Source organism: Ovis canadensis, chromosome 2 (assembly GCF_042477335.2).
Source record: "Ovis canadensis isolate MfBH-ARS-UI-01 breed Bighorn chromosome 2, ARS-UI_OviCan_v2, whole genome shotgun sequence".
NCBI lineage: Eukaryota > Metazoa > Chordata > Mammalia > Artiodactyla > Bovidae > Ovis > Ovis canadensis.
This window is the reverse complement of record NC_091246.1, coordinates 145,625,849-145,649,369: the sequence shown is the minus strand read 5'-3', so window position 1 is coordinate 145,649,369 and position 23,521 is coordinate 145,625,849. Positions and strand designations below refer to the sequence as shown.

Genomic DNA, 23,521 nt, shown 5'->3' with positions numbered 1-23,521 from the left:
TGCTGCGTAGTGTGGCCAAAAGTAATTAATTAATTAAACATGAAATCGCATTCTATAAAGATTTGAAAAATACGTTTCTATTTTAAAAATTGATGTTATTTATTTGCTTATTTTGGCCGTGCTGGGTCTTCATCGTCCTGCAGGCTTTCCTCCAGTTGCGGTGAACAGGGGCTACTCTCTGGTTGCGGCGCAAGGACTTCTCTTTGCAGTGTCTTCTCTTGCTGCTGAGCGCAGGGTCTAGGGTACCCAGGGTTCAGTAGCTGCAGTTCCTGGGCCCCAGAGGGCAGGCTCAGTAGGTGTGGTGCACAGGCCTAGCCACTCTGCAGCCTGTGGGATCTTCCCAGACCAGGGATTGACCCCATGTCCCCTGCATTGGCAGGCAGATTCTTTACCACTTGTGCTACCTGGGAAGCCCAAAATATATTCCTTCATTAAAAAAAAAAAAAAACTCTTCCCTTCTCTTCCATTTAATAATGATCAAAATCATGGCTACTGGGGATTCAGGGCTTGGTGCCAGGCAGTGGGCTGCATACACTCTACATATTGATGTATTTTCGCACTGAACTCTCATAGCCTCCCTCTCTGTTTTCCACAGAAGCAGCAGCTGAGGCTCAGTGATTAGCAGCAGGAAGATGGCCTAGCCCCTGTGATGGAAGTAATTGGTTGGGAAAGTGTGCTCTTAGCAAATGACAATCATTGGGGGATGCTAATTATCAGAGGAGCAGAAATATAAGCCCTTCCTCTCTAGTTTGCATAAGATGGGACAGCATTCGATGACTATATTGTTAGCTAGTGGACTCAGTGATGTCAGATAATTTCTGGAGACCTGTTTGCTTTGTCTCCTGTAGTTTATTCCAGAATATTACGGACACAAAGTGAATGCAGACACGCGGTTGATTTTCAAACAAAATATTCTGAATTCACTTCCAGGAAGAGGCACATAATTGGTGGGATTAAAAGTCCTCCGCAAGGCTGGTTAACTTTCAGGAGTTGACAAGCCTAGTGATTTTTGTTGATCCTCACCTTGAGATGGCCATGGTTAGGACCACTGGAGGCATGAGGCAATGCTCTCCAGAGCTGGCCTTCCTCTCCCAGGTTTTAGACACCTTCCATGTATGTCCAACTTATTTTCACTGTAAATCAAATATACTCCAAGATAAAATTAGAATTTTTTAAAAAAATGGAAACATATAATCATGTCATCTTCAGTATGACTTATGGCTTCTGACTTTGATGAATGCAGAGGGGAAGACTGAAAAGAGGCTGAGAGTTCAAGGGCAACCCAGGGCTCCAGGCTGTGGGGCCAGGCCTCTTTCCAGAATGTATATCTATAACCAGTTTCCTCAGACCCCTCCCTCACCCCAGGGCCTAACTAGCTCTCATTTTTGAGCCAGCCTAACGTACTCTATCTCAGAAATCAAATATTAGTGATCTTTTCCTAATTCAGGAAAAAAAAAAAAAAGGCAAGAATTAATGGATGGAATTCCCCACTAAAAGCTGTCCTCTCACACATTTTCCTTAAACTCATAGTTAAGTTTGAGTTTGCAACTGAATGCTAGTAAGAACATAGGCAAGTGAGTGAGTAAGGGATAGTAAAAAAAAAAAAAAAATCAATGGGAAGGTCTGGACAGATGACCAGTGTGATCCAACAGCTTCCCATGGACAAACCTTCTTGTGGTTGTGATTTTACACTGTGCAATAGCACATTTCTGCTGGTAAAACTGTTTCCACCTCATGTGATTGTTGTTCAGTCACTAAGTCATGTCTGACTCTTTGTGAACTTATAGACTGCAGCACGCCAGGCTTCCTTGTCTTTCGCTATCTCCTGGAGCTTGCTCAAACTCATGTCCATTGAGTCGGTGATGCCGTTCAACCATCTCATCCTCTGTCACCCCTTTCTCCTTCTGCCGTCAATCTTTCCCAGGATCAGGGTCTTTTCCAATGAGTCAGCTCTTCACATCAGGTGGCCAAAGTATTGGAACTTAAGCTTCAGCATCAGTCTTTCCAATGAACATTCAGGGTTGATTTCCTTTAGGATTGACCTGGCTTCATGTGATGTGATACTGAGTCACATCAGCTTTTCCATCCTCTAAACAGCACCCTGTTTCCCAATCTCCCCCTCCCCCGCCACACACACGCCTGGCATGACTTCTCACCAGGAGAGAATAAAGCAGGGGCAGGACCCCAGCTGGGAGAGCCAACCAAGGAGGGATGACCCACCCACTGACGGTCAACCGCAAGTACCAGCTCACATGGCTGAGAACAGACACATAGCAGCATGCTTTCTAGGTCCTTCCGAGGGAGCCCCAGAAATGAAGCTAAGCAGGAAATTAATTCTCATTTTTTAAATTCCCCAGATTATGTCTTATTGAGCTTAAGGCCTAAGACAAATACCAAAGCTGGAAATCACAATCGTTTTGAACTCCCTTTGACTCTGACTTTGGGCTGGTATGGCTCACACACCCCATTGGAGCCCAAATGGCAAGCTGAACAAAATCCTCTCCAGCTGTGACCTTGCTGCTGCCTTCCCATCACCATCAGATCCAAAGTGGGAAACTGGCTGGGGTCCTAGGTTGTGAGGAAGGAAAGGGGAGGGGGATTGGATGATTCTTTAAGGCAACTGAGGGGACTGCCCGTCCAGAGTTCAGGTGGAAACCTACACTTTATCCTCCTGTGTTCACTCCCACCCCCCAGGCCAGTTTCGGGGCTACATGACCTGTGGATTCCTCTTCCTTCTCCTCCCTTCTTGAACCCTGGGAAATCCTGGTTCCCTGATGCCTAGCCCTCAAAGTCCCAAGCTCCACGCACAGCAAAATACAACCAATTCATAACCTGGATTTATAAAGCACACAGCAGAAGTCTGATAAAATACACCTTTATTAGAAATTTTTCAGCAGCATCATTTCCATTCGCTTTTCTAATCAAAGTACATTTCACAATAATTACAATAAGCACTCAAAATATGAGCAAACAATATTTTGAGAACTCGGGAATAAAATCATCAGTAGTACATGTTTCATTCATCCACCTCTCCACTCATACACTCATTCACTCATTGTTGTAAAATGTGCATTATTAGCACAGAGAACAGGGAACGCTACCTAGTGTGGAAACTGTATTCCTGCCACAGTTCCGGCTGTGGAGACTAGAGTCTAGATTCAGGAGGAAGGCTAGACCCTGCAATACATTCTGATACAAACGCACAATTTTGCTAAAGAATCTAAGCCAGGCTCAATAAGAATGGTTTCCCTTTCTATTCATGTTCAATTGAGAAAATAAATAGTTGTTATAAGGAAAATTTTCACACAGAGAAACACAAAATCCAGCTGAGGCTTTGCTCTGCTGGTATTTGCTTTGCACCTTCCTTTATGAAGACAGATTTGCTTTTTATTCATTCAGCTGCAGTTTCTAGAGGAGGTGACCACCTGAGATGCCAGGAAAGGGTGTCGATCACCCTACGGTCCATCAAATGAAAGTTCATGTGACTAGATTACAAACTCTTTGCAGGATACTTAGACTTAAGGACATGAGCTTTTTCTCAGACATTAACATAAACATGTTGACTTGGTAGCTAGGGAGATAATAGGAACCAGAGTTCTGACTGGACAATGCCAACAGGCAGACGGATGGAACTGAATAGTTTTTTCAACCTTCTGTATCATCTGCATCTCTATGGATATGCTATTCATCAGGTCAAATTGAACACTAAGTGCTGATGAGTGAAAACAGACCCAAGAGTGGGGCCTGGATTCCCTTCCTTGATAATGCTATAGGGTCTTAGGGTGGTGCCTCTTCTGACATTGCTAAAGGCCCCGAGTCAATTCCTTTCTTCAGTGGATCATTGAATGTAATGATCACCAACCAATTCAGCAGATACTTTCATTAGCAAATTTAATGATGTGATAATCTTTCCAAAATTTACAAATGTACAATATATTTATAGCATTACCTTCAGAGAGTTTCAGTGCAAAGATATACATATAGTACAAGGTGGTAATTAGTTGTAAAAATATGAGATGAGTAAAAAAGACACACAAGGCATTGTTTCCACAAACAGTACCAACTACAGGAGTACAGGGGGGAAAATATATTCTTTTAATAAAGTATTGAATGTTAATTTTTTTCATCTGTTTGTAAAAAAAAAAATGTGCAAAAGTGTGTTTCTAATTATTCCCTAAATAGCCAGCACAGTTATGCCTCTGAGTCTTCTCTAACAAGATTTGCAGTGTCTTTAAATGTGTCTTCTGTTGCACTGTAGCCTGGAGTTGAGCCTTTTTTCCAAGAAACCGTAGCAGGAGGAGAAGGTGATGGAGGTGGGGTCACAGCAGCACTGACCTTTGGTTCATTCTCCATCTAAAACCACAAAGAAACAAGAATCTGTCGCTTATTTCCAACATGATGGAAAATGGCTTTGTGTGGAGAAGACAAATTGTGGCCAATCTGCTCAGAATAATCTGAGTGCATGCCTGATTTAGCAAGTTAATGCTAAGAAAGAATGCCTGGGCTGAGAAAAATTGTTAACAATTACCTCGGAATAGAATGGATTTTCAAAGTTGGTATTTTGTCTCTGTTTTCGTTTGAAGATATTCCATTTTGTTGGCTAAACGAAAAAGAGGGAAACAGAAAACTTTCGTTAATGGAATTTTTTGTTTCTTCCTCCCAGCCTAGGTTTTTAAATTTCTTCTTACAGAGGGAAAAAGCAATTTGGAACTTGGGACCACATGATCCGGCCCGTGCAGGAAATTGTTCAGTTCTCCCATGGGTGGGCCCTGAAGAGTCACTAAAACTCTGGGCTCTTGTCATCTAATAATTTCAAAACACTTGATTGATCCGAAATGTATAGTTCACAGAATCTGTGCCCGAGAATCCGGAAGTTTTGACAGAGACAGGCAAGAGATTTCTTCAGGGGCTGCCTGAAACTTTAAGGGACAAGCCAGACTGTAACCCTCATCTCGTATTGATCCTTGGTCGACTCCATTATATTCTGTATCCTGTCACCATTTCCTCCTGCCATTGTGATGATAACGAAAACAACTAACAGGGGCTTCCCTGGCGGCCCAGCTGTTAAGACGCTGTGCCTCTAAGCAGGGGCTCGGGTGTGATCCCTGATCGGGGAACTCAGATCCCTCATGCCAACTGATCTCATAACAAAGAGTACATAAAACCAACAATTAACAGCCAAAGTATAAACTACAGTAACACAAAACAACACAAAAATGCAGCCACTTGGAAAGCGATATGCAGATGACACCACCCTTACGGCAAGAAGAACTAAAGAGCCTCTTGATGAAAGTGAATGACAGACATATAGATCAATGGAACAAAATAGAAAGCCCAGAGATAAATCCACACACATATGGACACCTTATCTTTGTCAAAGGAGGCAAGAATATACAATGGAGTAAAGACAATCTCTTTAACAAGTGGTGCTGGGAAAACTGGTTAACCACTTGTAAAAGAATGAAACTAGATCACTTTCTAACACTGCACACAAAAATAAACTCAAAATGGATTAAAGATCTAAATGTAAGACCAGAAACTATAAAACTCCTAGAGGAGAACATAGGCAAAACACTCTCCGACATACATCATAGCAGGATCCTCTATGATCCACCTCCCAGAATTCTGGAAATAAAAGCAAAAATAAACAAATGGGATCTAATTAAAATTAAAAGCTTCTGCACAACAAAGGAAAATATAAGCAAGGTGAAAAGACAGCCTTCTGAATGGGAGAAAATAATAGCAAATGAAGCAACTGACAAACAACTCATCTCAAAAATATACAAGCAACTTATGCAGCTCAATTCCAGAAAAATAAACAACCCAATCAAAAAATGGGCCAAAGAACTAAATAGACATTTCTCCAAAGAAGACATACGGATGGCTAACAAACACATGAAAAGATGCTCAACATCACTCATTATTAGAGAAATGCAAATCAAAACCACAATGAGGTACCACTTCACACCAGTCAGAATGGCTGCAATCCAAAAATCTGCAAGCAATAAATGCTGGAGAGGGTGTGGAGAAAAGGGAACCCTCCTACACTGTTGGTGGGAATGCAAACTAGTACAGCCACTATGGAGAACAGTGTGGAGATTCCTTAAAAAATTGCAGATAGAACTACCTTATGACCCAGCAATCCCACTTCTGGGCATATACACCGAGGAAACCAGAATTGAAAGAGACACATGTACTCCAATGTTCATCGCAGCACTGTTTATAATAGCCAGGACATGGAAACAACCTAGATGTCCATCAGCAGATGAATGGATAGGAAAGCTGTGGTACATATACACAATGGAGTATTACTCAGCCGTTAAAAAGAATTCATTTGAATCAGTTCTGATGAGATGGATGAAACTGGAGCCGATTATACAGAGTGAAGTAAGCCAGAAAGAAAAACACCAATACAATATACTAACACATATATATGGAATTTAGAAAGAGGGCAATGACGACCCTGTATGCAAGACAGGGAAAGAGACACAGATGTGTATAACGGACTTTGGACTCAGAGGGAGAGGGAGAGGGTGGGATGATTTGGGAGAATGGCATTCTAACATGTATACTATCATGTAAGAATCAAATCGCCAGTCTATGTCTGACGCAGGATACAGCATGCTTGGGGCTGGTGCATGGGGATGACCCAGAGAGATGTTATGGGGAGGGAGGTGGGAGGGGGGTTCATGTTTGGGAACGCATGTAAGAATTAAAAATTTTAAAATTTAAAAAAAAATTGTATAGAGAAGGGGGAAAAAAATAAAATAAAGTAAAAATTAAAAAAATTAAAAATTAAATTAAATTTAAAAAAAAAAAGGAAGTGAAAGAGGAGAGTGAAAAAGTTGGCTTAAAGCTCAACATTCAGAAACTAAGATCATGGCATCCAGCCCCATCACTTCATGGGAAATAGATGGGGAAATAGTGGAAACAGTGTCAGACTTCATTTTGGGGGGCTCCAAAATCACTGTAGATGGTGACTGCAGCCATGAAATTAAAAGATGCTTACTCCTTGGAAGGAAAGTTATGACCAGCCTAGACATATTAAAAAGCAGAGACATTACTTTGCCAACAAAGGGGTTTTTCCAGTAATCATGTATGGATGTGAGAGTTGGACTATAAAGAAAGCTGAGTCCTGAAGAATTGATGCTTTTGAACTGTGGTGTTGGAGAAGACTCTTGAGAGTCCCTTGGACTGCAAGGAGATCCAACCAGTCAAGGAGATCAGTCCTGGGTGTTCAGAATTGGAAGGACTGATGTTGAAGCTGAAACTCCAATACTTTGGCTACCCGATGTGAAGAGCTGACTCATTTGAAAAGACCCTGATGCTGGGAAAGATTGAGGGCAGGAGGAGAAGGGGATGACAGAGTATGAGATGGTTGGATGGCATCACTGACTCAATGGACATGAGTTTGGGTGGACTCCGGGAGTTGGTGATGGACAGGGAGGCCTGGCACGCTGCGATTCATGGGGTCACAAAGAATTGGACATGACTGCGTGACTGAACTAAACTGAACATTGATTGAGTGCTTACTATGTGTCAGGGACTATTCTAAGAGCCTTGCACGTTTCTGATTTAATCTTCCCAATGACTCTGCAAGGCAAAGGCTCTGATTATATCTATTTTGCAGATGAGGAAAGGAGGTCTCAGCAAAATCGCTGAACTAAATTGTAGGTAGAGGAGCAGGCAATGCCTCTAGGATTCAGAGGCCTCAAAACTAAAGAACCCAGAGAGAAGTCGCCCTGGACTGCGATGAACGGCCTCTGTCTTACAGAAACGCTGCCCATGGTAGAGAGCTGGCCACAGTTCTGGCTGCCAGCTGGAAGGAGAGGAGAGCACAGGAGACCAGGAAACAGACCACGCCCTCCTGCAGGCAGCTAAGGCAGCACGTGTGCTTTGTGAAGTGCCTCCTGCTCTCTGAAAGTAGGGGCCAACATGTGAAGGGCTAGAGAGCATTTGAATACAGAAGTAGAAGAAGGCATTCACTCACATTTAACTGAGCACCTACTCAGCACACAGCCACCACCAAGAGGAAGAAGGAGATACTCAGGTCAAAGCCCGGCCTCTAGAAACCTATCCTTAATGAGGAAGGCCCAAACTCATTGCTTCAGTGTGGAATGGCCCCATGGACTTGAGTAATTACTAACAAGAGAAGCAGTGGTGATTTCCATTGTTATCTTCTTGGGAAGTCCAATGCATGTCAACACAACTTTTGAAAATGACAGAACTAAACCATAGGAGTTCATGTTTTTCGAGTCCTTTGAGCAGATTTACTGATGAAAGAGAAAAATGTAAGCCTCTCTGGCACATTAATGTCAACCGAAGGTCATCCTAACCAAGGGCTTCTACTGCTTTAAGCCACTCTGGCTGTTATCTCAGTTCCCAGGAGGCAAAGGTCATAGACAAATCCGTGGACTTACCATGGAGGACAGACCTTAGAGCTCAGCCTCAACTGATTAAAAAAAGAAAAAAGTAAGAAGAGCCAGTGTATTGCAAAGATGGAGATGAGAAAGAAAAGGTCTGCGATTGATAAAGGTCTGCTCTACTTGAGAGAGGCTCTCAGTGTTTCTGATGACTGTCATGCAGGGCAGAGGTTGCAGAATCCCCATCACGTTCCCCTTCCTGCTCAGCTGGGAGAGAGCTCTGTCCAAAGAAGGGGATCACTGGACTTGAGAACAGAATGTAGATCTGGCACTGCCGCGAGGCCGAGTCAGACTTGGGGAACCAACACGTGACATTTAGGTATTCTGGTGTCTGGTGAAAAGTAGTCTGCAAAATAAACTTCTCACTGTAGCTTAAAGAAAAATATGCAATCCTTTGAAAATATGAAATATCAAAAATATGAAAGTGGAAATTCCTAAGACTAGATTTGTGTGTGCATATGTGTGTGTGTGTGTGTGTGTAGGAAGAAATTAGTAAATGAAAGATGAAAAGGTGGACAAAGGCACCTTTGTTATAAGCTCTCCTCATTAGCATCAATTTAGTTCAACTTTTATTTGACCTGAACGAGCAGAACAGGAACCAGTGTGAAGTGCTGAGAATCCAACATGACTTTGCAGACACTAATTTTGTTTATAGATTCTGCAATTTGAGAACAGGGGTTATTCTATAAAATGGTAAGGTTTCTAACTACCCTTGGGCTTTTGTTCCTTTATATTACTTCACAAAAGTCATAGAACCTTAGAACATCCCAGATCCTACTGTTTTCAATGGGGAGTGTATGTTTAGGGGCTGAGGGGAGGGGAGGGATCACAGTGCTCTGGAGAAACTACTGGCACTCGGTGGACAGGGGCCAGAAATACCAGAATGTCCAGCAACGTGTAGCATCGTTTTGTGCCACAAAGGACTGCCCAACCCAAGATGCCAATAGTGCTCCCAGTAATAGTAAGGACTCTAGTGCCCAGAGGTAAAATAGTTGCCCAGAATCAAACAGCTATATCTGAAATAGCTTCTTCCTATGTGTCTATTAATGGAGAAAGTGATGGCACCCTACTCCAGTACTCTTGCCTGGAAAATCCCATGGACGGAGGAGGCTGGTGGGCTGCAGTGCATGGGGTCGCGAAGAGTCGGACACAACTGAGCGACTTCCCTTTCACTTTTCACTTTCATGCATTGGAGAAGGAAATGGCAACCCACTCCAGTGTTCTTGCCTGGAGAATCCCAGGGATGGGGGATCCTGGTGGGCTGCCGTCTATGGGGTCACACAGAGTCAGACACAACTGAAGTGACTTAGCAACGTGTCTATTAAAACTAATGATATATTATCCATTCATGTAAAGCTTTGTATCAAATTTATTGAATTTCTCTTTGTAGACCACATAGTTTACAAATTTCAAAGGGTCTGCAGACAAGATAGAGAAGCTCCATCTAGTGTTTTTTTTTTTTTTTTCTTTTACTCTTCAGTGTTAAACACTGTGCCTGGCACATTGAGGACAATGATGTTAGATGGAAAGATCAAGCGAGTGTAGATTAGCGCCATCAAGTGGTGAACGTCGGTAACAACAGTAGAGTAAAAGCAACATGCATTTTTAAGGGAACAAAGACATACACAGCCGAAAAACTGCAGTGCACAGGAAAGGAAAGGTTCTCTATATGTATCATTGACACAGTGAGGTCTTTATTCATTTTAAGTTGTTATCTCAAATTAAAAGCCTCTGATTTGAAGAGGCTGGGTTCAGAAGTATGCCACCCTCTTTCGTGCTTTGTCTCCCGTGTCACAAGGAACATCATTCCCAACTCAGTGTTAGAATGTAGCTTTACTCAGTAGAATGTTTTCAATTTATTATTTTTAAAATCATCTTTACTAATTGCCTACACATCTTGGGATCTGTGAGCCTATCACGGTCTCTCTAGTTGGCCTAGGATTAATAAACCCAGCAATTCCAAAGTCCTTCCCAAATCCCATATCATTCAGTCACTGTTACCTGAGTTTCATCACTTGAGGAAGTTGGCTTTGTGTCTGTAACTAGTTCAGCAGGGTTTATGGGGCTTCCATAGTTTTTGTTATACACTGTTCCAGATTCAGTTACCTGTGTGCATATTGAAGGCCATTATTCAGGTTTGAAAGATTTTTTGCTGTAAAGTTTATCAACTCTTTGATTCTGCTTACCACCTTGCTCCCCTACAAATATGATCAGGCACCATTTTTATTGTATGAAAACAACCCTGTGGTCCAGGAATAAACATCATTCTCATCTCCCCCAAATCAGGAGTGCCAATGACTAAGCTGCCTATCTCATGCCTGATTCCCCTATCTCATGCCTGATTCTCCCAGGAATCAGGCATGAGATAGAATATTCTTGGGACCACTCATTACTGGTCACACTCTATTTCTGTCATACTAAAATGTACTATATCTCCTGATGCAAAAGCAGTTTAGCTCTAGTGGTTCTGACAAGAGGAAGACAGGCTAACTGGCAATTGACAGGCACTGGCGGTGGCATTGGGACTACTGATCCGGACCTAATGAAGAAATGTCCCTCCATCCATCTGTCTAATTTATCTCTCTGTTCCTCTTAAAGATAAGTGAGTAATAGGACCGTACCAAAGGAAGTTTTGGTACCTGTCTACCAACCTCAGAGACCTCTGCATTTTCCAGAAAAGTATGAGAAAGGCGAGCAGGGAAGTCACCTTAAATTACACCCTCATGAGCACCAAAGAATTAATGCTTTTGAACTGTGGTGTTGGAGAAGACTCTTGAGAGTCCCTTGGACTGCAAGGAGATCCAACCAGTCCATTCTGAAGGAGATCAGCCCTGGGATTTCTTTGGAAGGAATGATGCTAAAGCTGAAACTCTAGTACTTGGCCACCTCATGCAAAGAGTTGACTCATTGGAAAAGACTCTCATGCTGGGAGGGATTGGGGGCAGGAGGAGAAGGGGACGACCGAGGATGAGATGGCTGGATGGCATCACTGACTCAATGGACATGAATCTGAGTGAACTCTGGGAGTTGGTGATGGACAGGGAGGCCTGGCGTGCTGCGATTCATGGGGTCGCAAAGAGTTGGACTCGACTGAGCGACTGAACTGAACTGAACTGATACCAGTAAGGACCAGACACAGTGTGTGCCCAGTCCCCCAGGCCTCTGCATAATGGCCTGAGGACTGTCCACTCACTCAGCTCACAGATATTTACAAAGCACCTGCGTGTGCCAGGCACCATGTCAGCCATTGAATGGGCTCAGACCTCTTGCTCTATCACTCAGGATGAAACTGCCCTTGGCTGGCACCCCCAGAATGGTGGCCAACACCCAAGATTCTGATCGTTTTCAGGCCTTCTGTCCTTGGGCCAGTCCTGTGACTGCAGAGCATGAAGCTGAGGAAGGGACCACCATGCTTCCTTCCATGGAGGGAAGTGTGGGAGGATGCTAAAGGCACATTATTCCAAAGAACAAGACTCAACAGCAGCAGCACCTGACAGAAAGGACTGTGGTTTCTCACCGGGGCTGTTGTTGCCTGAGCCACTGTGATAGCAGCGTCCTTGGAGGAGTATGTCGGGTTCTCAAATATTATGGGCGGCTTCCCGAAGTCTGTGGCAAAATGTTCATTCTGATGAAGGAAAAAAAGGATTATACCATGCAAACCTGGTTCACACACAGCAGAAGATGCACTCCTTATAGGAGGTATGTGAGGTGCTTTGCCGAACTGACCCCAAAAGAAGAAAAGAAAAGCCAGCAGAGACACAAGACCTCCCTACGGCACACACTGCGACATAAATGCCCTAACTCATCAGCTCAGGGAAACAAAAACCGCTCTTCCCATTTCTGAGCACTCTATGGGTCCTTAAGGCAAAGCCACTTGGGGGTTGGCTTTGGACATAGAAGGGTGGGAGGTGGAAGAGAAGCAAAGAGAAGAGGCAAAAGGGGAAAGAAGAATGGATAACACCGCGCTTTTAGGCAGGGACAAAAAAGAAAGAGAGATTTGGCGGGGAGGCAAAACACTGAGAATGGCTTCCCATCACCGAATGTAAACACTGCATGGATCCTAGTCCTCTCATAAAGTGTTTGGTCCTCACAGGAGGGATCACTCTCCAGGTAGGGACAGAAAGTTCAAGCTCCATGCTTCTATCACTTACTTAGAAGCTGGCAGAGCTGGGATTTGAACCAACCACTGACTTAAGGGCTTCCCTGCTGGCTCAGAGGTTAAAGTGGCTGCCTCCAATGTGAGTAGACCCGGGTTCGATCCCTGGGTCGGGAAGATCCCCTGGGAGAAGGAAATGGTAACCCACTCCAGTATTCTTGCCTGGAAAATCCCATGGATGGAGAAGCCTGGTAGGGCTACAGTCCACGGGGTCGCAAAGAGTTGGACACAACTGAGCGACTTCACCTTCACCAACTCAAAAACCATGTTTATTCCAACATTACATCAGTGGGAAAATATATGAGACTTGGCAACATGTATCTCCCTGCCTCTTCCTTTAACATATAAAAAGTCATCAAATAAAGACATAATGTCATGGTCCCTCTCCCCTGTTTCCCCCAAACATAGATTGTTTTAAGATTTCAATTAAACTTAAAACTGGGCAAGATTCCAGGTCAACAGTGTGACTCACTTTTAGCTCAGGGGTTCATTTCAGTTTCATTACTAACGTTTTTAGACACATTTCTGCAACAAGCTCAGAGTTTCCTAACTTTTGTAGAGTGAAGATTTTCTTCTGAGGGGCATACTGTATTTCTTTTTTTTTTTTCAGTAGCTGAATTTTATTCTTTATAAAAAGGGTTTCTTGGGCCTTCCCAGATGGTCCAGCAGTTAAGAATCCACCTTGTGAGGCAAGGAATAGGTTCAATCCCTAATTGGGGAACTAAGATCCATGTGCAGCAGGGCAACTAAGCCCAGGTACCTCAACTACTGAGCCCATGGGCCTCAACTAGGGAGTCCATGTGCCACAGTGGAGATCCTGCATGCTGCAACTAAGACAAGATGCACCCAAATAAAGAAATAAATAGATTTTTCTTAAGTATTTCTTTGATAAAACAGTAAAAATGTTAACCTTCAAATAGCCATTTTGTAACCACACTCACCATTGCCAGCGATCTGTCAATAGCAGACTCAGGCCCAAAACCAGTTACTCCAATATCCATGTTCACATCTTCCCCTGATCTGAAGGTCACCCCATTTCCATTTTCAGAGGATTTAAGATGGCTTAAGCTGAAAAGAAATAATCAAACAGTGTCTTGTTTTGTTTTTTTTTAACCTTTTGCAATAATTGTCTAGCTAGTTTCCTAGCTAACTCTTACTTAATTGAAAGGCTTGAATCCCACTTTTGAATTTACACATCATGTACAGGTGTAAATTCCCTTGGTCACCCGGAAGTGTTCAAGCACATTCCTGAATGCTTAAGAACCAGGAGAGGGCCGGCCCGGCACTAGGGGAAAACAAGCCTGGCCCCTCAACACAGCCGACGTTGTTCTCCAGTGTAACCTGGTAGACACAACCATTTGCACCCTAAAATGTGATTTGTTCTCAGGCTTCAGAGAAGCAATCAAAGAAGTGACTGCTTTCAGTTCAGCAGCTTTTGTTTCTGCAGAGTAGGTGAACACTCTAGGATGATTTTTAATTTAAAAAAGAACTAAGTCATTCATGCGGTTACAGATCATCCAGGCTTCTAAAGCCAACATTCCACATAATGAAACTGACCTTGACAGCTTGGGCAGAGAAGGCAAAATGGAGCCAGTTTTCCGATAGTGGAAAAATCCTAAAGCGGCTAAAGCGGCAATTACGATGATCAAGATGATTGTCAACAGCACGGACGCCGCTGCCGAAGAGGGAAGAAGAAGAAAATGTATGAGCGTGAGAAGGAAAAGAGCGAGCTAGCTGAGCAGCAGGGGCTGGCGGCTAGAACCTTTACTTCTTCCAAAACTGCGTTAAACAGATTATAGACAGCACTCAACTGAGCGGGCATGATGCACTCCCAGATCCCTCATTAGCCTTAAAACTTACTTGTTCCTGGAGGAACGCCTTGTGAAAGCCCCATTTCACAATATTCTCCCAGGTAGCCACCAGAACACCTGAAAGGAAAGGAAGAACCATTCATGAGCTGTTGCTTCCTTAGGTTTTGGCTGTAATCTGACCATGGAAATTCACTTTCACAGGGAACAGCTGTGCCATCTACGGAGTCAGACTCGTCAAATTGACCTATTGGTGTCTTCTCTAATCTATGGAATTCTTCCTTGGAGAGTAAACCCGGAAACCTTCATCGTGTTCTTCCCTCGGACATGCTTTCATGAAAATCTCTGTGCACCATGTGAAGACCTTTCTTGATAATTTTCTGCTTTCCAAACCTTTAGCCCAGTCTCTTCCTCTGGAGAGCTTGGAACTGAAGCAGCTCTGCTAATGGCTGCTCTCCCAGTTAAAACTGGCAATTCCAGGTGAGGAGGAAAATTGGGTTGTCATTTCTCTAACTCCTTGCTCCCCAAAATGGGGCACACAATTCTGTGGCATCCCCCCAGGAGCGGGGCTTCCCTGGTAGCTCAGCTGGTAAAGAACCCGCCTACAATGCAGGAAACCCCGGTTTGATTCCTGGGTCTGGAAGATCCCCTGGAGAAGGGATAGGCTATCCACTCCAGTATTCTGGCCTAGAGTATTCAATGGACTGTATAGTCCATGGGGTCACAGAGAGTCAGACACAACGGAGAGACTTTCACTTTCTTTCCCCCCAGGAGTTAGAAATGTAGGATCCCTGTGAATGAGATGGGCATTTTTTCCCAAAACCCCAGGTGATTCTAATGCACATGATACTTTGAGAAGTACTACCTAAGTTCTCTGTGGACTCCCCCACTGGAGGGCAAGCTGCTTATGATATGAAAACTGACAAGGCTCTCGTGCTTGTTGTTAAGGGTCTCAACTTCCCCCCAGAAGGGATAAGACCTACAGCTCAGACCTCAACATTCAGACTTACTTGCATTTGGGGAGGTTATTCTCATCAAAATAGCAGTTTCCTCCGTTCATACACCTGCATGGAGGGGGCATGGTGACAGCACCTACAATGGCTGCAGAAGAAAGAGTCACATATGTGTGAGTTAGCCACACTCAGCAGAGCACCACCCCGCCCTCAACCTGCAAACATGTTTCAGCCTAAGCTGGAGTAGGGAGTGAATGGGGCGGGGCTGCTGGTTATCCTCTCTATCAAAATGATACCTTGCTCTTAAGTCAGATGAATTCCTTTATCAAGAAGGTCTTGGCGACTAACATATACTTGATAGGGGGAAAAAAGGCAGTTTATAGCAGCCTCCCCCCACAAATAGTGGAGCGATACTAGACTCCTGAAAATACACACTAATAGTTAAAAAGAACATTGTGGTAAATCTCTTAGGACACTCACATTTCATTTGAAGTTTTCAGAATGCTTCTTTTCGAACCCAGTTAAATCAAGAGCTCAATTTAGGCACACCCTGAAACATCCACTAAAGACCTTGAAGCATCAGCAATCCATTGATCAATAAACAGACACACAGATACAGATCAATAGATACTTGATAGACAGCTGACTGGAGATCTCATTTGTTAAGACCTTCAAAATTACCTTTGCTAACGATCATAATCTTGCAAATACTTCCCCAGCAGCACTGGGACAGAGTGGGGATAGCGAGAGCGGAAGGGGTGGTAACTTGCTGAGTTCTTTCTCTAAACCTGCAACTTTTCAGCCTGATTGGGAAGAGTCAACAGGTGGGGCCTTGCTTCACTGCTTGCTCCCCCTGGTGGCAGAACATGGTTATGCTCTTCATTTCCCCAGAATGTGAGCCATAAAATGGGTGGCTAGTGAACAGGATGATGTTCCTATCATCCTTATCAAGCACTGGATACTGGTTAGGGACACTAACTAGTTACTACCCATGGCTTTTTAATTCTTTAATAAAGTCACTGAAGAAAGGTCTTGCCAAGAATAGGTGATCTATAGCATTTGGGATGAGAATTAAACCACTGCTTACTTATTTCAGCTTCCATCTGTCAACAGCATAAAGTACATTGTAAAACGTGGCCTTTTTTCAGTTGTCAGAACTTTGAAATAAGCAAATGGGAAAAAGAGTGAACTCTCTCTGTGTCTCCCCTCCATACAGGATAAGCATCACCCCACAACCTCTGGAGCCTGGTTCTCCACTTTGAGGAACTCCCAGTAAGGCTGAATAGATTCTGGGGTGACTGGGATCCAGTATGGGGCAGATTGAGGAGGATGAGGCCTTATAGAAAAGTCACTCTTCAAAATGTCTTTATAAGACAACCTAACAGTCGATTTAGGGGCACTGGATGTAAATCTCTACAGATTTTGGCAAACAGTTCTCAGAAATCACAGGGACACAAGTTCCGTTTGGCCTCTTCAGTCCCACTCAGCTCTGTTCATAGTTCCCAGATCTCCCATCCTTCCTTCCAGCCACCCCCACTCTCTTCTGCAAGAGACCAGTACCCAGAGATTCTTCAGGCTCCTGAAAAAGGTGAAGCCTAGGTAAGGGAATCTACTAAAGAGGGCAAAGGAGCTCCCCCCCAGCTCCCACGGCTGCCCAGGCAGCGTCCCTACCTGCATCACACACTGTGACGCTCCCTTCTAGAAATCTGGAGCCTTGGGGACAGGCGCAGGTGTATCCCTTAGGTCTCAGAAGACACAAGTGGCTGCAGACATTCTTACAGCGGTTGGGCACTGGAAAGCAGATGAGAACAGCGATTAGTTGCTGAGGAGGGAATGAACGCTCCCGCCAGGGACATGTCCATCCTCTGAGTTGTGGCCAGGCGACATCTGAGCTCAGGCAGCATCCTGATACCTTTAGGCCACGTGACACCTGACAACTCACCCCCTTTACACTCCCCTTCCCTGCTACCTCACCAACACGGCACTGTCCCTCCCTGTGCCCTCCACCCCACTTCTGTGCCCTCACATTTTCTAGTGGCATCGCCTGTCTCCCCTATGGCCCTGGCAAGTCTGGATGGTGGGTGTCTGTCGTTCACCACATGACTGCAAAAGTCCATCAGCACTAAGTAATCTGAGATATTTCAAAAGGTCAGTAAGACCCCACTATCATATCAAGATGCGTCAATATCCAAATCTGGACAGATCCAGAAGTGTATTGCAGCCAAAGCACCCAGTGGATGTGGCTTTTCACCCCTGCTCTCCAAAGAGAAGTCTTTCTTCTGGGCTTCAGTTTCACTATTTGCAAGGCTAGGGAGTTTAGAGCTCTGATTATCAGCATCGCCTTTATTACAATTACTGAGGCCCTGTCACAGAAATCCAGACTTAAATTGAATTGGGATGGAGCTCACACACACAGCCAAAGAATTCAAGCCGGAGCTGGGTTTACTGACAACTGGACCAGAATAGAAAGATGCCGAGCTTTGGGTTGAATGGAATAGAGTTTAAAAATCATCTCTGGGTTTAAAGCTTGTCTACTGCTTGGATGACTTGGGCAGATTTCTAGTTCCTCTCCTCACTTCAAAAATGTCCTTTCCCTTTCACGTTACTCCACACAATGATGAAGGATGAATTAGAACACATCCCCCTGGCTCTGCCTGCAATGCAGGAGATGGGTTCGATCCCTGGGTCGGGAAGATCTCTTTGAGAAGGAAATGGCACCCCACTTCAGTATTCTTGCCCTGGGAAATCCCATGGCCAGAGGAGCCCGACGGGGTACAGTTCATGGGGCCACAAAGAGTCAGACACAACTTAGCAACAAAACAACAACCACCACCACCTGAAGAAGCAGGACCCAGAACTAAGAAAAGAAGAAGGGAGAACGTAAAAAGGCATCCTTCAAGCTTTAAGCTAAGGCTTGCCTAGCTCAGGATGACTTGACTAGCCTGACCTTGCAATTAAGAGTGGGTAAGACTTCTGACGTCCATGAAACCTATTATTATGTGACTTGTCAACCCCACTTACATTTATCAGGGGTCTAACCCATCTTGGATTCTGTGGCCTAAGAAGACATTCCCACACTGCAAGCAACAACAAGGACTGAAGGATTTTTACCTCATATCTGCATCATTTCATTTTGTCTCCAATTTTACCTTTCTCTCATCAAAATGATTAAAATACACACACACACATGTTTCAGGCACAGGGAGGTCAGCTATTATTATCCACCACCATTTTCCAGAAAGACTATAGCCATTAATTTGAAATAAGGTTTGTGACTACCTGAATGATTATATTTCCGTTGATGGAAGACTCGAACTTGAGTAAGCCAAGGGTTCACTGTCAGCAATTTCTCTTTCTTGTTTCGCCCAAATTTATCTTGGATCCACACTTCTCCCTTATCCTTAGATGTCCAGTATAACTGGCTCTCAAAGATGTCCAGACTATAAGGGTTCACCGCTGTTCACCCACAGGGAAAAAGCAAATACAAAACAAGGTTATCGAAAAGAAGATACCCAAGCTCCACTCCTAGGTTGGAAGTCAAGCTGCTCAGATTAATCTCTAAGGCAACACCTTAAAATTCCAGCAACATCCATAGACTCTCTGTACACATGGTCATGAAAGCGTGCCACGCCAGGAGACCAAGATAACAGAAATTAAACTGGACCAATGCCTACAGGCTGACACCAATCATAGGGGACTTGCTCACTTTCAAGTTGCTGGTTTTATTTTACTTTTATTTTATTTTTATTTTTGTTAATATAAATTTATTTATTTTAATTGGAGGTTAATTACTTTACAATATTGTATTGATTTTGCCATACATCAACATGAATCCGCCACAGGTACACACGTGTTCAAAACAATTTGTATGGCAGAGAATTTTTTTTCCTTAAACATAAGATACCACTTATCAGGAAAACTTGATAAGTGCTGGATTTTCAGGTCTGTAGAATTTAGGCAAGAAAACAAAATGCTGCTCTCCTAAATGTTTCCAGTCTTGCATAAAAAACAATTTAGCATGTTAAAAACGAATGTATCTAGAAGGAATTAGACCTGGATATAACCACTGTAACATAGGATCATCACCTCTATCAGGGCAACCTAACAAGAAATGGTTATTTTAACATCTGATGCCAAGAGCAGTTTTTTTTTTTTTTTTTTTTTATGATACAAAAAAGACTTATGATACAAGAAAGAACTCCTAACAGGTTCATTTGCATTTGAATCAGCAGCTGGGAGCTGGGCAGAATGGTGTCTAAGAAACTATATAAACCGTCTCCTAAGATTAGGATTCCTTCTTGGGAAAAAGGGGGCAAAGAGACTGGAAATACATTAATTAATATATGAAATTGAAAGTGAAATTTCTAACCTGAAGTTACCACAATTCTCCTATCGGTTCCATCATATTTGATGGTTTCAACAATGTTGTCCTTGAGGTCACTCCAGTAGATCCGGTCATCATTCATATAATCTATACAGAGGCCTGTTGGCCAACCAAGATCCTCCTGAACCAAGACTTTCCGACGCTCCCCATCCATCCAAGCGGACTCGATTTTAGGATTTTCACCCCAGTCAGTCCAGTACATAAACCTGTAACAGAAGGTTTCCTCATGGCAGCATTTCATCAGGTGGAAAAACCAACTGATTTTTAAAGAGGCCTGGGTCCTAAAGGATGCTGCTTTTATATCTCCACGGGACAGGGAGAGACAGGCGGGAGCTGGCGCATCTGTGAGCTCTCCTTCATGAGAACTGCACATTCCAAATACAACCTGGACAGTCCTGTCCTAGGATATATATTCAGACCCTTCAATATATATAATCACAAAGGCTGTTTCTTGAATGCCCACTGTATAAGAAGGCACGATCCTGTGTTTGGAATGCATCTGAGAAAAAAAATAAAAGATTCCTTTCCTCATCCTAACTCTTTGAAACTGTATTCTTTTGCATCCAATTAATATTTGATTGTAGAAGAACAGAGTAAACCAAGGATTGCACCACGTTAAGTACCGAGAAAGGATCAGGCAAGCACGATAAATGGATGGTGCCAGGCAGCTGTGAATGCAGAGTGATGGGCAAACGCCACATTAAGCCAAGCCCTAGCCTAAGAGTTCAAGGCAATGCTTCACCAAGGAAGGCATATCCACATACAGTTAATAGTTATTCTGATTTTTCAAACCAGAAATACAAATATTTTTAAAAAATTTTAATGTTATCAGGACTTTCCTGGTGGTCCAGTGGTTAAGAACCCACCTTCCAATGCAGGGGACTTGGATTCCATCCCTGGTTGGAGAACTAAGATCCCAAATACTTCAGAGAGGCTAAGCCTGTGACTCGCAACTATAAAGAAACGCTCACATTGCAACAAAGAGCCCACGTGCTGAAACTAAGACCTGATGCAGCCAATAAATAAATAAATCATCTTTTAAATATGTAATGCTACCAACTACATTTACGTAAAGCTCTGAAGTTCAAGTCCAATAAGTATACGGGCCATATTTAGCCCATCAGCCACCACTTTGTAATCTCGAGTCTAAACCAATCATCCGGTGTTGCTCAATCCCTAAATTCTACCGAGAAATGTGTGGATTTTAGATAAACCGCGGTGTCGAAAACTGCGGCTAAACCCTTCCCCATACGCAGTGTCTGTTACTGAAGCCTGTTCGGTCCTAAATGATCTTTAGGGCATATTATAGTTCTTGAAAACAGTCATAGCTGCCACTCAAAAAAGTGCAAGGACCACTTCAGTACAATTGGGAATAATTGAAAATTATTGAAAATAATTTTTTTTGAGAACCCAGAGGAAAATATTGCACATTAAGGGTTCCTTCAAGTACTCACCCTACTTTGGGATTCACAACTATTGCAGCTGATTGACCCAGTTCAGTGGAAATCAGCCACTTTCTGTACCTTCCATCAAGTTCAGCCACTTTACTTACCCTAGTTTGGGATTCACAACTATTGCAGCTGGTTGACCCAGTTCAGTGGAAATCAGCCACTTTCTGTACCTTCCATCAAGTTCAGCCACTTCAATCCGTTGCCTCCTGGCATCTGACCAGTAAATATGCCTGAATTTAGAGAGACAAAGTTAAACAACTGAAAAGTCTAGATGGGACTTCCAGGGTAGAGGTGTGAAGACCAGAGCATTTAGTTTGGAAGTTCTGGCCAGCAAGACAGCTACTCAGACACCAGTGATGAGAGCACAGCCTCTGTCTCTCAGGAATGCCCCAATCTCTTCAGCCAGGGGACATCTGAGGGAAGTTACAAGTGATGGGGTGTGGGGTGAAGGGGTATTCAGTGAAGCAGCTGAGCTGTATCAGCCAGGACGGGTAATGATGGTGACCCTCACACCTGGCATGATTATGAGACAACTGCTTCTAGGCAGGAGTCGTAAGGCCCTGTGGGCCTTTCATTCTGCCTGCCTGTGAGTCAGCTTCTTCCTCAGCCAAGAGTCCACCAGAATCATTAGGAATCTGGCATCAGCTTCAAGGATGAGTGGAAATAGCCACTCAAAATAGCAAACTCAGCAAAGCCACCCTGCCCTTATTCCTCAGGCTTCAGGTGTCAGTCTCAAGCAGAAAGAGCTGCAGTACTTTCTTAAATTCACTCATTCCTTAAGGCTGAGAAAGAGGGAAAACTTCAAACAAGAAGAAAGATCTGCCATTGCGAGGCTGGTTTTCAGAAGGAGGTGCTAAAAGTCTAGAGGTGCCAATTCGTGACTCTCCGAGGTCTTGTTTCCTGATAGGAGTTGCTGAAATGAGTCTGCAGTTAGCCTGCAGGTACAGTGGGGCTTGCCTAACTTCTGCAAAGATGCTCAAGTCTTCCAGGAGCACTAGAGAAGTGTGCGAAAAGGTGAAAATTAATACGACAGCTGACTCTCTGCTGTCTCAGAGGGCAGCAAACATTTTCCACTACTACTTCATTAGAAGGACATAATGGTTCTACAAATGATTGAGTTCTGATTGTACTGTAGTCACTTTCCCATAAATGTTATTCCAACCCAGGGCTCTTCCTTGAAGAAGGCTTCTTCCACATCAGTTTGCATCTCCTGAATCTATCGGATGATAAGCCCACTTAAGGTTCTTATTTAGACATCATTTAAACTGGTTCTGGTTCCTGAAGTTCTAGAAGAGCACCCTTATTAGCTCAAACCCAAACCTTAAACAGGAAAGTCAAACTTCCAATATGTTCAGACAACACAGCCTGCTAGGAACCCAACGTGTAGACTGCTCCCTCTCAAAATAATCAGCATCAAGGAAAGTGTTTCATCTCAACTGCTTTGCTGGTAGAATGCCAGGCTGTCCCTTTCTTCACCAAATGAGCAGTGCTGCCATTCTGAAAGTTCATTTTGGAATCCAGAATTCTGTTGACAAAAATGCTCTCCTAGACAGAATACAAAATCTTGACCTTGGGGCTTTCCTCACATTTTTGAGGCACACAGAAAACAGGAAGTGATAAAGTTTACCCCGTTACCCCACTAGGTAAGCAGAGGTAGGTGCTGGGACGGGAGTAAGTCCAGGTATCACTCAGCTGCCCCGAGGCTGAGTACACCCATAATCTGGGTCAATTCGATTCACGTGCCAAGCTGAGCAGAGGGGAGCTCTGGCCAGAAAAGTAGAATAGGCAGAAGAAAATGAAGCTAAACTTACCTTCCAACCCAGTCCACTGCTAACCCATCAGGCTGCACTATGTATTTCAGGTCCAGGTTAACTTCCATCACGGGATTATTGTTTCCAGATTCAAAGTTGGGAATATAGGCACGTTTGATAGCACCGGAATTAGAGCGCTCCCCTAGCACAGTGTAATATACAACACCTGCGGAGGTGAGACACAGAGATCAGGCACGTGTAACCAGCATCAGGTAAGGGAAGAACTGGAGTCTAATCAGGTGAAGTACTGGTCATTCATTCATGTCTCTGCCTCCTCAGTGTTCCTGTAATACTAATAGTTCAATGAAACCACTATGATCAAACCTCAAAATCTATCATACTTGAGATACTAGCTATAAAAGCTTCAATGATAACCTGATAATTAGTCATCTCTATTTAACAGTAATTCATTAAAATATATTTCAGCCAAGAGCCTGTTTACCCTCATTAAGATCATGTTCTAGTTTCGAAAAAAGAATATATAGATTAACTAGGGGCAAATTGTTAACAGTTTAAGTCCATACTGGCAATAATG

The 23,521-nt window shown here is 43.6% G+C and overlaps 1 protein-coding gene across 1 annotated transcript in view; it reads right to left on the bottom strand.

The window, feature by feature from the left end:
• Positions 1 to 2,859: 2,859 nt before the first annotated feature.
• LRP2 (LDL receptor related protein 2) overlaps positions 2,860 to 23,521 on the bottom strand; it is a 182,435-nt gene continuing 161,773 nt past the window's right edge. Inside the window, exons 67-79 of the mRNA XM_069577240.1 lie at positions 22,987 to 23,152; positions 21,277 to 21,405; positions 19,710 to 19,930; positions 18,620 to 18,796; positions 17,012 to 17,131; positions 15,398 to 15,488; positions 14,440 to 14,507; positions 14,137 to 14,254; positions 13,521 to 13,647; positions 11,941 to 12,048; positions 10,425 to 10,529; positions 4,529 to 4,600; positions 2,860 to 4,353 (exon numbers count right to left, since the gene is read on the bottom strand). Of these exons, the coding sequence (XP_069433341.1) occupies positions 4,192 to 4,353; positions 4,529 to 4,600; positions 10,425 to 10,529; positions 11,941 to 12,048; positions 13,521 to 13,647; positions 14,137 to 14,254; positions 14,440 to 14,507; positions 15,398 to 15,488; positions 17,012 to 17,131; positions 18,620 to 18,796; positions 19,710 to 19,930; positions 21,277 to 21,405; positions 22,987 to 23,152 (1,664 nt within the window). The 3' untranslated portion in view covers positions 2,860 to 4,191. The remainder of the gene's footprint in view (positions 4,354 to 4,528; positions 4,601 to 10,424; positions 10,530 to 11,940; positions 12,049 to 13,520; positions 13,648 to 14,136; positions 14,255 to 14,439; positions 14,508 to 15,397; positions 15,489 to 17,011; positions 17,132 to 18,619; positions 18,797 to 19,709; positions 19,931 to 21,276; positions 21,406 to 22,986; positions 23,153 to 23,521) is intronic.